We start from the raw sequence: 14,496 nt of genomic DNA on the forward strand, positions 1-14,496 counted from the left end.
TCTTGATAGTAAGAGGCTAAGAATTTTTGTAACTAGGTAGTTTTGTGTATTTGCCTTTGAGATCTTTGAATTGTGAGTTTGGTTAAATGGATAACTAAGGATTGTTTCCCAGTGACCTGTGATCCTGTTTAGTCAGATGGTCGGACCTTCAGACCTTTGTGACAGCTTCTCCAAGCTCTAAGAAGAGTTGTTTTGTCAACCATAAGAAGAGTCTTTTTGACCTCAGATTAACTTTGAGATTTCCTAGATGACCCCTGGAAAATCTCATTGTTTTTGTCTCTCTCCTTATAAAAAGAGACACGTTTGAAACTAAAGAGACTCTTAATCTCACAAAACAAACTGAGGGTTGCCAGGGGGAGGGGTGCAGGGAGAAGGTGGCTGGGTGATGGACTTTGGGGAGGGTATGTGCTGTGGTGAGTGCTGTGATGTGCTGTGAAGTGTGTAAGCCTGATGATTCACAGACTTGTACCCCCGGGGCTAATAATACATTACATGTTAATAAAAAATAAAAAAATTTAAAAAAAGGTTCATGTTCAATTAGGCTTATTTAATATATTAAATTACTTGGGAAGCATTGTCAGATAAGTGACGATTGTACATACAGTACAGGTATGTGTTGTATTTGCGTATAGAAATTGTATGATGTTCACAGAAATTTGCCAGTACCTTTATTGTTGAGTTATTAACTTAATTTGGGTGGCACAGAAGTAACAAAATGTCCTTGTCAATAGCATTGTGGTGAACTCTCATCAGGTCTTTAACCTGAACAATTTTGTCACTCACAGAAAGTAACAATATTACTGTGATTCTTCTCTAGAAGTGTTTATAACTGTGTAAGAATTTCCAGAGTTTATATGCAAGCAATGAATCTTGGAACACTACATCAAAAACTAATGATGTACTGTATGGTGACTGACATAATATTTAAAAAAAAAAAAGAATTTCCTGAATTAATGAAGAAACAGATGGATTCATAAAAACTACTAACCCAGGATTAAGTACAGCAAGACTTACTTATATGGGCCTAAATGAACTGATGAAGATGATTATAATTTTTTTTTTTTGTAACTTTTTGTTTGAAACATTGCTGGTTCTTTAATTTTTTTTTCTTTCCAAATTTAAGGAAGACCTTTTCTCTTTTCTTAAGCTAAGTGTAACTTACAGCAATTTGTAATTTATACCTTTGTAAACAGAACTGAAGCACTGATCTTTCCTTCCTACCTGAGCTCTCTAGAAATTGAAAGCTCTTAGAGAATATTCTTATTTTCATGGCAGTATAGTTATTTATATAAGTTATTGAGAATCTGTTCTCCTTGTACCAGAATACATTTGGAAACCTTAGTTATATCACCAAGGTTTTTGTAATGTCATATTTGAGAATGATATGCTTCAGATCAGATACGACTAGACAGCTTTAAGGAACTAAGGCTGACTTTAGGGAGCCAATGTTAATAAACCACACCCCTTGGAAAAACCAGCGTCTATCTGGCTTACGGGGTTTCCTGCCTTAAATGTGAGTAAGGAAGGTCATTTCTGGCAGGTCCAGGAACCTCAAGGTATTTTGAGAACCCTGAGAAGAGAGGAATTCTCCTGTGTGTATAAGTACCACCGGCAAAAAAAAAAAAAGAAAAAAAAAAAGAAAAAAATCTAGTGGTGAGTTCTTCATGTGGCTTCCCAGCCCTTAGAGGCTTTTAAAAGTCCAATCTAAGATTCCTTTTGAAGTGTTGCAGTAAATCAAACTCAAACAAGGGCCAATGCAGTCAGTCAGTATTTTTACTAGGCTTATGTAAATAATCAGACCAGGTTTAATTAGACTAGGTTTACTTTGCAAACAGATTAGTCTTACTTTGATTATCTTTGACAGAAATGAGGGTGACTGTAGAGAGAAATTGTTTTTCACTGCAGTATACCCTTGCTGGCTCATCTTGCTAGTTTTTTTTTTTTTTTAAATAAAGATTTATTTGTTTATTTATTTTAGAGAGAGGTAGAGTGAGCATGTGTGAGCAGGGGAGGGGCAGAGGGAAAGAGAGAATCTCAAGCAGACTCTGCCCTGAGTGTGGAGCCGGGTGTGGGGCTTGATCTCCCAACCTGAGCTGAAACCAAGAGTCAGAGGCCCAACCGACTGAGCCACCCAGGTGCCCCTCTTTTTGCCAGTTTTTACCAAATCCTGAAATCTTCTGGTTTCCTCCAGTAGCTGGCTACAACTCTCCAAATTAACATTTCCAATTTTTCTCCCTTCTGACTTGAAATCTTTGAGAATTAAGACCGCCCTTTTCATGAAGCTCTGCAAGTTGTAGCTGGACAAATTCACATAAACTCCCCCCTCTTCCCCCCAATTTTTTTTCGCCACAGCAGACATGTATGGGCAACCTTCCTGTCTCCTGCTGTATGGCCCATTCAGAAAGTTCAGCAGAATGCCTGATGCCATCACCGGAGGCATTCAGACTGCCACCCTGAACTTGTCAGATGGCCAATGCCATCCTCTACCATACTTCAAGAACTTCAAATCTAAAAACTCTGACCACTGCCCATTGGACTTAGAAACTGGGTTTCTAACTATTAGTCTTTGTTTTTCTTTTATTTTCATAGCAACTGTCCTCATTAAATGTCTGACTGCTAGCAGCATCCAGCAATTGTCCTTTAATACCAACTTCCAGTAGATGATTCAGCTGATCCTTAATGAACAGAAGGCATCCAGACAGAAAAAGGGATTTTTATTGTTGAGAGGAAAGAAGGTTGTCTCTTCTTGAACAAGAGGGAGACTGACAAACAGCCTTTGCCTGACCAAACTTCAGTCAGGCTGTCGAACCTTCTTGCATTGGTGCACTTCCCTGTCAAGTCTGGTTTTATTAAGAACTCCTCCCCCTTACCCCATTTCTGATCCCTCTGGCCGTGTAGTCACATTCCTCATCCTTTAGGACCTTCCAGGTGGTCTGCGTTCACTCTGGCCTGTCTTCATGGAGAATCGGTTAGGTTCGTTTAGCTACACCACCTCTCAGTGCTCATACTTCTAGTTAGTGATTTTCTGTCCACTGATCCCCGATACCCTGACTCTTGGCTATAAATTCCCAGTTGCCCATGCCCAACTTCTCTGGAGTTGATCCTTGGTTCTCCCTCCCTGTAAGATAACCATTGCAGTGGTTCCTCTCCCTGTCACAGTGGAGCTGAATGAAGTCTGCCTTACCATCTTTAACAGGTGTCACCGAATAGTTTTTTCTTTAATGAAGATGACCCTGTCTTTACATGTATGGTTTACAGTACTGAGTTCCTTTAACACACAAGGGAGCTTCAGGAATCCACAGTAATTGTTTTGTCGAACTGACACAGATTTTGCCCCTATACTTACCAGGCTAAAGTAGTGAGTGCTTCTTGTTTATAGAGGACTTTTAGGAAAGAGTAAAAAACACTGTTTCTTCTGGAAATATGATGTGCTGTATAACCTTATTTGTACCTTTCCTATGTGGTGTATCAGAAAAATTAAAAGACATTACTTGTGTTTTTTACAACCAGAGTTTTTATGACCAGTAAAACAAATTATGCAGCCCTGCATTCTTCATGAGGAAGCAATGCACACGATTTTAGATTTAAGTCTATTCATGAGCTTTTTGTTTTATAGTAGCTCCCTCTTTAAAATAATTGTCAGGTAAAAGTTTTTATTCCTACTTATCTCTTCTAGGAGTGCTGCGTATGAGTTGTGTTCTTAGTTGTATATAGATTAAAATTATTTTAAATGATGTGTCTTATTCCTCTTCCAGTGATCTTTTGCCCCAAGATTTTGTAGTTTATACCTACAATAAGGAAGGGGCTCTGATCTCTGACCATCCTGATGTACAGGTAATATATTTTCCTCTTGATCTTATAGCAAATTTAACATAATTATAATTTAAAAATGAGTTTTGTTCACATATGCAAGACTGTATATTGCAGTCACCAAGGGCCATTCTTGACATTATAATACATGGAGTTGTTCCGGGAAGGGGGTGGGTGGGGAGATGCCTTTACACAGAGTAGACTATAGTTTATAGTTCTCCAGGTACTTGGTAGTCAGGTTTTTTGTTTTTGTTTTTTTTAAAGTTCGGGGAAAGAATCTCTTATTTAATGGTAATCCTTATTGCTTATGAAGGGGGAATGTTTGCTATATTGTAATGTATATTTAAAAATTTTTATTTGCTGAAAGTTAGTGTTTCTGAAAGCACATCTTCCTTATTAAATCATTTAACTTGCCATTAGTTCTTAATAAAGAACAAACATTTGTATGTCCTAAGATTTTACTAAAAACAGTTCTTTTCTCAAGAAATGTGGCCTACATTGCATCAGAGAACAGAGTATTCCTGAGGACAGAGCTGGCCGGGAATACTTGAAATGATTGGCAGCTGCCGAATTCGGCTTTATGTGTTATTAAATTAGAGCATAAACATTTCTAGTGTCATTTGGGAAGAGTGTTCTATAGTCCCTTTTGGCAGTTAGGCATTCTATATTTTTTTCTTCTGGATTAATGCCCAGGAGAAGTCTTTGTTCTGATTAAACGTGTTGTTTTTTTCCTGAGCTTTGTAATGTTTGGCTAGGTTGAATTATTCATGTTAGTTATGCACTTCTGCAGTACTCTTCCAATAAATAGAAGGCAAACCTCTAGTTTAGATTAATTACTAGTGCTTAAAGAAATAAGGATACGCTGACAGACTTAACTCTTTTCTGGCTCATTTTCGGATTCTTTTTAGTATCTTATTTTCCATTGTTTAACAGCAAACTAGTAGAGCAGCTTCAACTTATATGATAGCGTAAACCAGATCACAAATAACCAACGCATGCATTTGTTCATCTACCCAATTCAATTATTTATCCAGAGATTACTATGACGTGAAGCCAAAGGCCACATAATTTAAGCCACTTGACAAAAGCGGTGATTGTAAAGACTTTTTTTTTTGTCCCTTGGGAGAAATTTCTTGGTGGAGGTTTTGGAGATATACTCTGTTTGGACTTAATCATGGGTCTGCCATTTATTTGCTGGTCATGTTACTTTAACTTATCTGTACCTTACTATCTGCACTTTAAAGTGGGAATAATAATTACAACTTCAAGGAGTTACTTGAAGGCTTAAGTGAGTTAATACCTTTTTTTTTTTTTTTTTTAAAGATTTTATTTATTTGGCAGATAGAGATCACAAGTAGGCAGAGAAGCAGGCAGAGAGAGAGAGAGAGTAGCAGGTTCCCCGCTGAGCAGAGAGCCTGACTCGGGGCATGATCCCAGGACCCCAAGACCACGACCCAAGCCAGAGGCAGAGGATCAACCCACTGAGCCACCCAGGCGCCTCGAATTAATACCTTTTTTTAAAAATTGAAGCGTAGTTGACATACAATATTATATTTGTTTTAGGTGCACAACGTAGTGATTCAATGGTTATATACATTGTGATGGGACAAATCTAGCTCCCATCTGTCACCATATGTAACACTGTATGTTACATATGTAACATTGTTACATGTTATTAATTCTGTTCCTTATGCTGTACTTTGTATCTTCATTAAATGAGTTAATACTTGTAAGATACTTGGAACAGATAGCCTGACCATTTTTAACTCAATGCATATTATTATTTGTTGTTATTAAAAAAATACATACTTAAAACTGTTAAAAATAGGTTTCAGTCATAGAAATTTATGCAGCTGTTATCTTCCAAGTAGTATTATGGGATTATGGGTGATTGAAAAATATAAACTAAGACAGATGAAGTCTTTTACTTACTTCTTGGTTATTAAATATTGTTCAGATAGATAAAAACATGTCTATAGACTTGAGATACCAATTATAACTTTGGTACTGGGACTTTTTGACATATGGCTATATTGCCAGATATCATAGTGACATTACTTTTGTTTATAAAATACAGTTAAATTACACTGAAAATTTAAATGCTTTCCCTTATGATCTATTTAAGATGAAAGTAATTCATAAAGCCATTAGGTGTCTTTTATCATCAGTGTCTTTCACAAAGGTCTTTTCACAAAAAACCTAAGCTCTAATAATCACATTATACAAGTTGTTGTGTCAAATAAAACTCCAAATTACTATGTGTTAAAACTTTGGGGTACCTTGCAAATGCATCAACCAGTGTCTTAACTAATTTTCTAATTAATACTCTTTGATCTGAAAAATATATTGACCGGCCAGGCTTGCTGGGCTGTGGCTGGGCATTTTTTTTTTTTTTTTAATTTTATTTATTTGACAGAGAGAGATCACAAGTAGGCAGAGAGGCAGGCAGAGAGAGAGAGAGGAGGAAGGAGGCTCCCCGCTGAGCAGAGAGCCCGATGCGGGACTCGATCCCAGGACCCTGAGATCATGACCTGAGCTGAAGGCAGCGGCTTAACCCACTGAGCCACCCAGGCGCCCACTGGGCATTTTTCTATCAGAGTTCTGTATGTTTCCCTCCCTACTTGAGTTTTTTGCTTGTAGTTTGCATGTTTCTAAAATTGTGGCATTTGCACCTTTACTGTTATCACAAAGTTTAGATGTTTTATAAACTTATGAAATATGATTCGTTGTTTATTTTTATTTATTTATTTTTAGTTTCATTAATTAATTAATTTTTAGGATTATATATATTTATTTGACAGACAGAGATCACAAGTAGGCAGAGAGGCAGGCAGAGAGAGGGGAGGGGAAGCAGGCTCTCCGCTGAGCAGAGAGCCCAATGCGTGCTCAATCCCAGGACCCTGGGATCGTGACCTGAGCGGAAGGCAGAGGCTTAACCCACTGAGCCATCCAGGTGCCCCCGATTCCTTGATTTTTGAAAGTGCATTGAAGACTTTGGAAAGATTAAATAAACCCAAGTCATTTAAAAAATACCATCGAGTTGATAGATCGAGTGACCAAGTGCTGGATTTCAGTCCTGTCCAATAAGAGAGCTTCTACTATAACTTAAACTAGAAACATTTAATATTGGAGTGCCATGAGTTAGAAGTATTATTACATCATCAGTGCTACCTCATTGGTAATAGTAGAAGGTCTTTATTTTCCTCTAGTGAGAATAAGGCAATATCAAAACTAGACTTTAACACAAAGGACTGGGAAAGAAAAACATGAGTGGTTGTGAACTGCCCCACACTAGAAAAAGTTGTAAAATATTGAAATTGAGCCTGTATTTTTTTTTTAAAGATTTTATTTATTTATTTGACAGACAGAGATCACAAGTAGGCAGAGAGGCAGGCAGAGAGAGGAGGAAGCAGGCTCCCTGCTGAGCAGAGAGCCGGACATGGGGCTTGATCCCAGGATCCTGAGATCATGACCTGAGCCGAAAGCAGAGGCCTTAACCCACTGAGCCACCCAGGCGCCCCGAGCCTGTATTTTTAGCATAGATTTGTTTTTTTATTTTCTTATTTAAATTTTCACCACTTTAGACTTAGAGGAAATGTTGCATGAATAATACAAAATATTCATGCATCTTCACCTACGTTTTACTTCATTTGCTTTATTCTACTTTTTTTTTCTGAACCTTTTAGAGTACGTTGCAGACATGGTATTCCTTTGTCAAATAAAACAAGGAATTCTCTTATGTAATCAAGTATAATTTTCAAAATTAGGAAGTTAACATTGAAGCAATACTATTGTCTAATTTACAGGTCTTATTGATACATATTTTGTGGGTGCACCATCCTAGTAATGTACTTTATGCATAGCAAGAGAAAATCCAAGTTCATGTGTTGCATTCAGTGGTCATGTCTCTGTAGTCGTCTTTAATTTGGAAATCCTTTCTCTTTCCTTGTATTTCATGGCACTGGCATTTTTGAGAAGCATGGGCAAACTTTTGTAGAATGTCCTGCAATTCGAGATTGATGTTTGCTCATGATCAGATTCAGGTTATGTGCTTTTGGCAGGAATACCACCAGAGTGATACCGAGTGGTCCTCAGTGTATCCTGTCAAGAAGCATGAACTGTGGTTAGTGTTGTTTCTGATCATGTTAACTTTGATCATTTAGTTAAGGAATTTTCTGCCAGGTTTCTCCTTCTGTACAGTTAATTTTTTTTCCTTCTTAATGAATATTATGGTTAGACATTTTGAGGCTAATATAAATATCCTGTTACTTCTTAAATTTTTACCCACTACTGTTAGTATTTAGTATTTGTCTGAATTAATGGTTATTATGATGGTGGTTAAAATGGTGACTTCCTAATTTCATTAGTGATTCTCTGTGCGTTAGTGCTTTCTGCAAGGAAAAGTTTTCCTTTCTTAATTATTTGTGTCAGCGTAGACTCATGGATTCTTACCTTTTTTATGAGTGAGATTGAAAATCTTCATATATGTGAGGTGTTTTTATGTTCTTTTTTGAATTGCCTAATCATGTCTTTTGCCCTGTTTTTCCACTTTTTTTTTGTTGCTGTTCCTCTAAGAAACGTTTTTTTTAAATTGAGGTATAATTGATATATGTTATACTGCATTAGTTTCAGGTATACATCATAATGATTTGATATTTGTATATGTTGTGAAATGATTGCCACTGTAAATCTTATTATCTGTTATCATACATAGTTACAAAGTGTTTTTTTTTGTGTGTGTGATAAGAACTTTTTTATTTTTTATTTTTTTAAAAAGATTTTATTTATTAGAGAGTGAGAGAGAGAGAGCGCGCACAAGCAGGCACAGTGGCAGGCAGAGGCAGAGAGAGAGAAGCAGGTTCCCCACTGAGCAGGGAAGCCCAGTGTGGGGCTCAATCCCAGGACCCTGGGATCGTGACCTGAGCTAAAGGCAGTGGCTTAACCGACTGAGTCACCCAGGTGTCTCTGATAAGAACTTTTAAGATTAATCTTTTAGCAACTTTCATATATGCAGTAGCGCATCATTAACTATAGTTGCTATGCTGTCTTTAATCTAATTTTGTGTTAATTTTTATGTATGGTGTAAGAAAGTGGTCTAGTTTCATTCTTTCCTGTCCATTTTTTTCAATACACTTTATTGAAGAAACTGGTAGATTCTTGGCTCCTTTGTCAGAAATTAATTGACGATATAGGTGTGGGTTTACTTCTGGGCTTTCTGTTCTGTTCCGTTGATCTGTGTGTCTGTTTTCATGCGAACACCATACTGTTCTGATTGCCATAGCTTTGTAATATAGTTTGAAATCAGGGAGCATTATGCCTCTAGCTTTCTTTTTTTTCTTTCTCAAGAAGAGAAAGAAGTATCTTTATTCCATGTGATATTTTTTGTGGTTCCAGACAAATTTTAGGTTTTTGTTCCATTTCTGTAAAAAATGCCTTCGGAATTTTGATAGGAATTGCTTGAATCTGTAGATTGTTTTGGTTAGTCTAGACATTTTAACATTTGTTCTTCTAATCTATGAACATTGATTATCTTTCTGCTTATTTGTATCTTCTTCAATTTCTTTCATTAATGTCTTACCAATTTCTGTGTATAGATCTTTCTGCCTTGGTTAAATTTATATCTAGGTATTTTACTCTTTTTGATGCGATTGTAAATGGGATTGTTTTCTTAATTTTTCCTTTTGCTGCTTCATTATCTGTGTATATAACACAACAGATTTCTATATATTGATTTTGTTTCCTGCAACTTTACTGAATTCATCTATTAGTTCTAACAGTTTTTTGGTGGAGTCTTTAGGGTTTTCCATATATAAAATCAGGTCATCTGCAAATAGTGACAGTTTTACTTCTTCCTCTCCTCTTGAGTTTTTAATATTTCCCCTTGGATGTTCAAGAGTTCTTTATAGTTAGGGATATTAGTCTTGTATCTGTGATATAACTTACAGATGTTTTTTTCCCCAATCTGTGTATTGTGTTTAATTTTTTAAAATTCTTATATATTTTTTAAAATTTCTTTTCAGTGTTCCAGAATTCATTGTTTATGCACCACACCCAGTGCTCCATGCAATACGTGCCCTCCATAATACCCACCACTAGGCTCTCCCAACCTCCCTGATTTTGTTTTTTGATGTTTTTTTTTTTCACATAGAAGTTTTAAAAACTTCTTATGTAGTAAAAATTATCATTTTTTTCCCCTTCTATTGCAGATGTATTTTGAGTGATAGTTAGCCTTTCTCTACACCCAGGTTAAAGAGAAGGTCACCCATATTTTCTTTTAGTTCTTGTATAGTTTTTATTTTTTATGTTTCGATTCTTGATTCATTTAAATTTTATTCTTATGTGTGGTGAGTGAGGTATGGATCTAATTTTAACTTTTTCCAAATGTCTGACAAGTGGTCTGAGCACCATTTATTATAAAAATCCTTGCCCCAGTTCCATATGTACTTTAGGCTATTTCAGGTCCCCCAGATTTTGTTCCACTGGTGGTTCTCTAATTCACTACTGTTACCATATTATTTTAATTTTTTAAGGCCTTGTGATATGTCTTAATGTGTGGTAGGGCTAGTCTCCCCAACAACCCCCTTTCCCATGACCTTGGCTTTGTTTTAGTGGTTTGAGACTATTTTAAGAGGAGAATATCTCATCATGTAGTAAAAGAAATCTGGTATTAGTGATAATATGCTTGTACTTCCAATGGTCAATTTGTTGTTCAAAATTAAGGATAAACCCTGGGGATAAAATATAAGTTTATCAAAAATAAAAAATTAAAAAAAAAATTAAGGATAAAGCCTCTTTTTATTTTTTAAGATGGCTAAATGTAAAACTAATAATAATATGATTAATATACATATAAGAAGAAAAGAAAATCATGTGGTCAATATTACTTTCTTGCCACATACTCACTTTTCTTCCTCCTTGGCATCATTAGCTTGTCACAAGATTCCCTTCGGTGTTAGGTATCAATTGACTGCTGTTGCTTCCTGGATTGACTATGATCTAAGATATTAAACATGACATAATGCTGTCTTGTTCTGCTTCTAAGCTTAAAAGCTATTGGAGTAGAGCTGTGTGTACTTAGTATCCTCTGGAATTCTGCCTAAACATTTGTATGCTTATAGGGTGATAGTAGTCCAAAGAATGCCATGATATGAGATGCCAGTGTTATAAACAGAATTGTTAGTTTATTGACCTTAAATAATTTTGTTAGCTGTGTAATTTCTATGATGAATTATAGCCATGTAACAGTATTTGAAGATAATACAGTTTTTATCGTTTAGAATCATTGTCATTATCGGGGCTATGTGGAGGGAGTTTACAATTCATCCATTGCTCTTAGCGACTGTTTCGGACTCAGGTAAGGAATTTTCTGTGTCATTTTTTTTCCTTTTATTTCTTACCCTTTTACCTGTCTCAGTTTCTAAATCAAGTCACTTGGAGGGACTTAACAAAATTAGATTTTACTTTGGTATTGTGGAAGGTCTTTAGAGATATGTATCGGGTATTATTCTTGACGTGTTTATTTAAGAAAATACTACAGTTGATGAGTTTCAATAGCTAAAGAGAAAATTTCATTGATTTGAGACTGCTAAATAATTTTGCTATTTAGAAAAAACATACTTTTAGTTTCTGTAGCACTATATAAAATTTTCACCTATATTCTTTCATTTAAGTATCATAATGCTGTGAAAGGGGGCTCACTATCTCTGTATGTAGGTGATGATGAGCAAACTGAGGTTCAGAGAAATTGTACCACATATCAAATAAAACGATAATAATATTAAAATTACATTTACTGAAGCCCTGGCAGTATGATGCTATTCTGGTTCATCGGTTATGTGACTGATTGAACTAATAAATATTTTAATTATCAAACCAGCTGTATAAGATGGCTATAATTATCTCCATTTAAGTAATAACACAGAGCAGTGACTGTGCATCAGGCCATGTTTTAAGTATTTCACTCTTAATAATTTAGTTTTCAGAACAACCCCATGTAGAATAAAGTAAGGTAGAGGTTAAGTCATTGCTGAGAGCCGCACAGCTAGGGAGAAACATTTGGGATTCAAACACTGGTTCTCTGGCTCCAGAGTCCATACTTTCAGCCACTGTTCTGAGTTGCTTTCTGTATATACAACAGTCACTTGGAGAGGTTAACTGACTTTTTTTAGGGAGTGATGTTAGTAGGTAGAGGTCTTGAGATTTAAATTCATATCTGTGTGACTCTAAAACCGTGCTATTTTTCTCTCCACACGCTACCCTTTCTTAGACATGTTAAGAACTAGGATTTGAATTTCGGTTTTCTGATTCCTTTTCCTGTGTATTATTTTCTTCATTCTTAAAAATTGTGTACGTGTCACGTGACACTTAGAGGATTGCTGCATATAGGGAATGTGAGTTACGGGATTGAACCCCTGCAAAACAGTTCTCGTTTTGAGCACATCTTTTATCGAATGGATGATGTCCACAAAGAGCCTCTGAAATGTGGGGTTTCCAACAAGGATATAGAAACAGAAACCACAAACTATGAAGAAGAAGAGCCTCCTAGCATCACTCAGCTACTTCGAGTAAGGAAATATATTTCTTAATGGCTCAGACTAATGTGTTAAAAAATCATGTCTTTATGCATTAAACCAATACTTATCTTTGTTACGTTTTTCTGTCTATGGACCAGACATTTAGACAGGTACTAGGGGATAAAAAGATGCAGTTCCTGCTACCAAGTCGAATGTAGTCAAGCTCCTGTGTGTTTTAGAAATCAGGGCTTAAATATTAAACAGAACTTACTTCTTTTTATCACTGCTGCGTGATAGTCCATTATATTGTCTTCCAGAGAGCAGTACAATTTTTTATTTATATATCTTTCACAACAACAAGAATAGTGATTTCTGAGCCCTGGATCGGAGAAAGAGAGACGAATTGAGACTTAGTACTTCATTTAAGATGTCTTCCAGGAACACTTGCATCCCTCTTTTGAGTCACCATTAAGATTCCCTGCCTACTCTTGATGTGGGGCTCTTAAAGGCTGAAATGTTCCTAGGAACAGCTCAACTTCAGTTGTGGGCACTGTGTCTTTCTGCATGTGAGATGATGCTGCTGTGTTGGAAGAGGCTTGCACCTCTTCTGATACATTTTCATATGAGTTTATGGCATTATTTTCATTGCCTTTCTTACCTCCACTCTTTTGTACTGTTGGACTGTTCTTTTTAACTTCAGTCATTGGAGAACCTTTAAATTTTTGTCAAATTCTGTACTTTATATATGAATTTCTGAAAATCACAGAACTAGTCCTGTTTTGAAGTGGCAGCCTTGTCCTCACTTCTGCTCTGGGTTATTGTATTCTTGTAATAGTATAATTCTTATGTTCATTTTTTCACTCAACATAGCAATGGGGCTTCCCTTTAGAGTGTGTGAGTACATGTAGTTTTGATATTAGAAAATCAGTAACTCTGCTTTGGAAATTTGAATACTTCATATTGTTGTTAACTAGAATTTTTCTCAGGCTAGTATAGAGAGGAGATGTCACTATTTTAGAAAAAAATATGTTTTTGGCTTTATTGATGTGTGTAAACTAAACTAACTTTATCACGTTCTTAGCTGGCCTGAAATAAGAGATTAGAGATGAGGATAAGGTCACTACCTATGAAAAATATGTAGTTTTCTTTCTTTTTTTTTAACATGTAGTCTTATAATTTTTTTGTTTTTGGCCTAATTTTTTTTTTTTTTTTGACAGAGAAGAAGAGCTGTCCTGCCACAGACCCGATACGTGGAGCTGTTCATTGTCGTAGACAAGGAAAGGGTAGGATTGGTGACAGTTTTTCTTCTTTTTCATGAAAAGCAGATGAGAAGTGAGCATCCCATAAAGGAACCATAAAATATATTTATACTGATTTTTCTTAAATGTATTTTTAAATCTCAAATGGGTTTTTTCCTTTAAAAATGCTGGGATGCCTGGGTGGCTCAGTTGGTTAAGCAGCTGCCTTCGGCTCAGGTCATGATCCCAGCGTCCTGGGATCGAGTCCCACATCGGGCTCCTTGCTCAGCGGGGAGCCTGCTTCTCCCTCTGCCTCTGCCTGCCATTCTGTCTGCCTGTGCTCGCTCTCTCCCTCTCTCTCTCTGATAAATAAATAAAATCTTTAAAAAAAAAAAAATGCTTGATGTTTGTAACCACACCAGAAACTGAAGGTAGTGAATGAGAGTACCTCCAACTATTTTTACTGGTCATCTTCTCCCCCCACCTAACCCAGGTGTTTCGGGTGATCTCCTCATGCAGAATTTCTTAAGCAAAACTGTATTGCCCTTCAGTTAGGGTCACCTTTTCAGATGGCTTTAGAGGACTGTGATGAAAAACCAGCAATCAGATACTGCTTTGTTGCCTAATGAAATTACTTTGCTCTTTAGAATTTCAACCAACTTGCATATACGTCACTTTAAGAGACGGAAACTTCCAGGTTGTAGCGTGCTGCAGAAGGGAATACAGGAGAATAGCTGATTTTAGTCTTTACTCTTAGTTTCTGTGTCCAGGATAACACCAGGGATTTCCTTATTCATATTTAAGAATTGTGCTTAACTTAGCTAAGAAAAGTAATGGGTCTATTTCAGCATTTACAGGGTTATCAGTTTTAGATACAGCTGTTATATAATTTAATAAATTATTTGAAATGTTTTGTCTGACTTTTACTTTAGCTT

At 36.2% G+C, this 14,496-nt stretch overlaps 1 protein-coding gene across 1 annotated transcript in view; it reads left to right on the plus strand.

Moving 5' to 3' along the window:
• Positions 1-14,496, plus strand: part of ADAM9 (ADAM metallopeptidase domain 9) — a 148,159-nt gene that overhangs the window by 21,268 nt on the left and 112,395 nt on the right. Inside the window, exons 4-7 of the mRNA XM_059384151.1 lie at positions 3,756-3,834; positions 11,088-11,164; positions 12,179-12,374; positions 13,541-13,606. Of these exons, the coding sequence (XP_059240134.1) occupies positions 3,756-3,834; positions 11,088-11,164; positions 12,179-12,374; positions 13,541-13,606 (418 nt within the window). The remainder of the gene's footprint in view (positions 1-3,755; positions 3,835-11,087; positions 11,165-12,178; positions 12,375-13,540; positions 13,607-14,496) is intronic.

Source organism: Mustela nigripes, chromosome 18 (assembly GCF_022355385.1).
Source record: "Mustela nigripes isolate SB6536 chromosome 18, MUSNIG.SB6536, whole genome shotgun sequence".
Classification (NCBI taxonomy): domain Eukaryota; kingdom Metazoa; phylum Chordata; class Mammalia; order Carnivora; family Mustelidae; genus Mustela; species Mustela nigripes.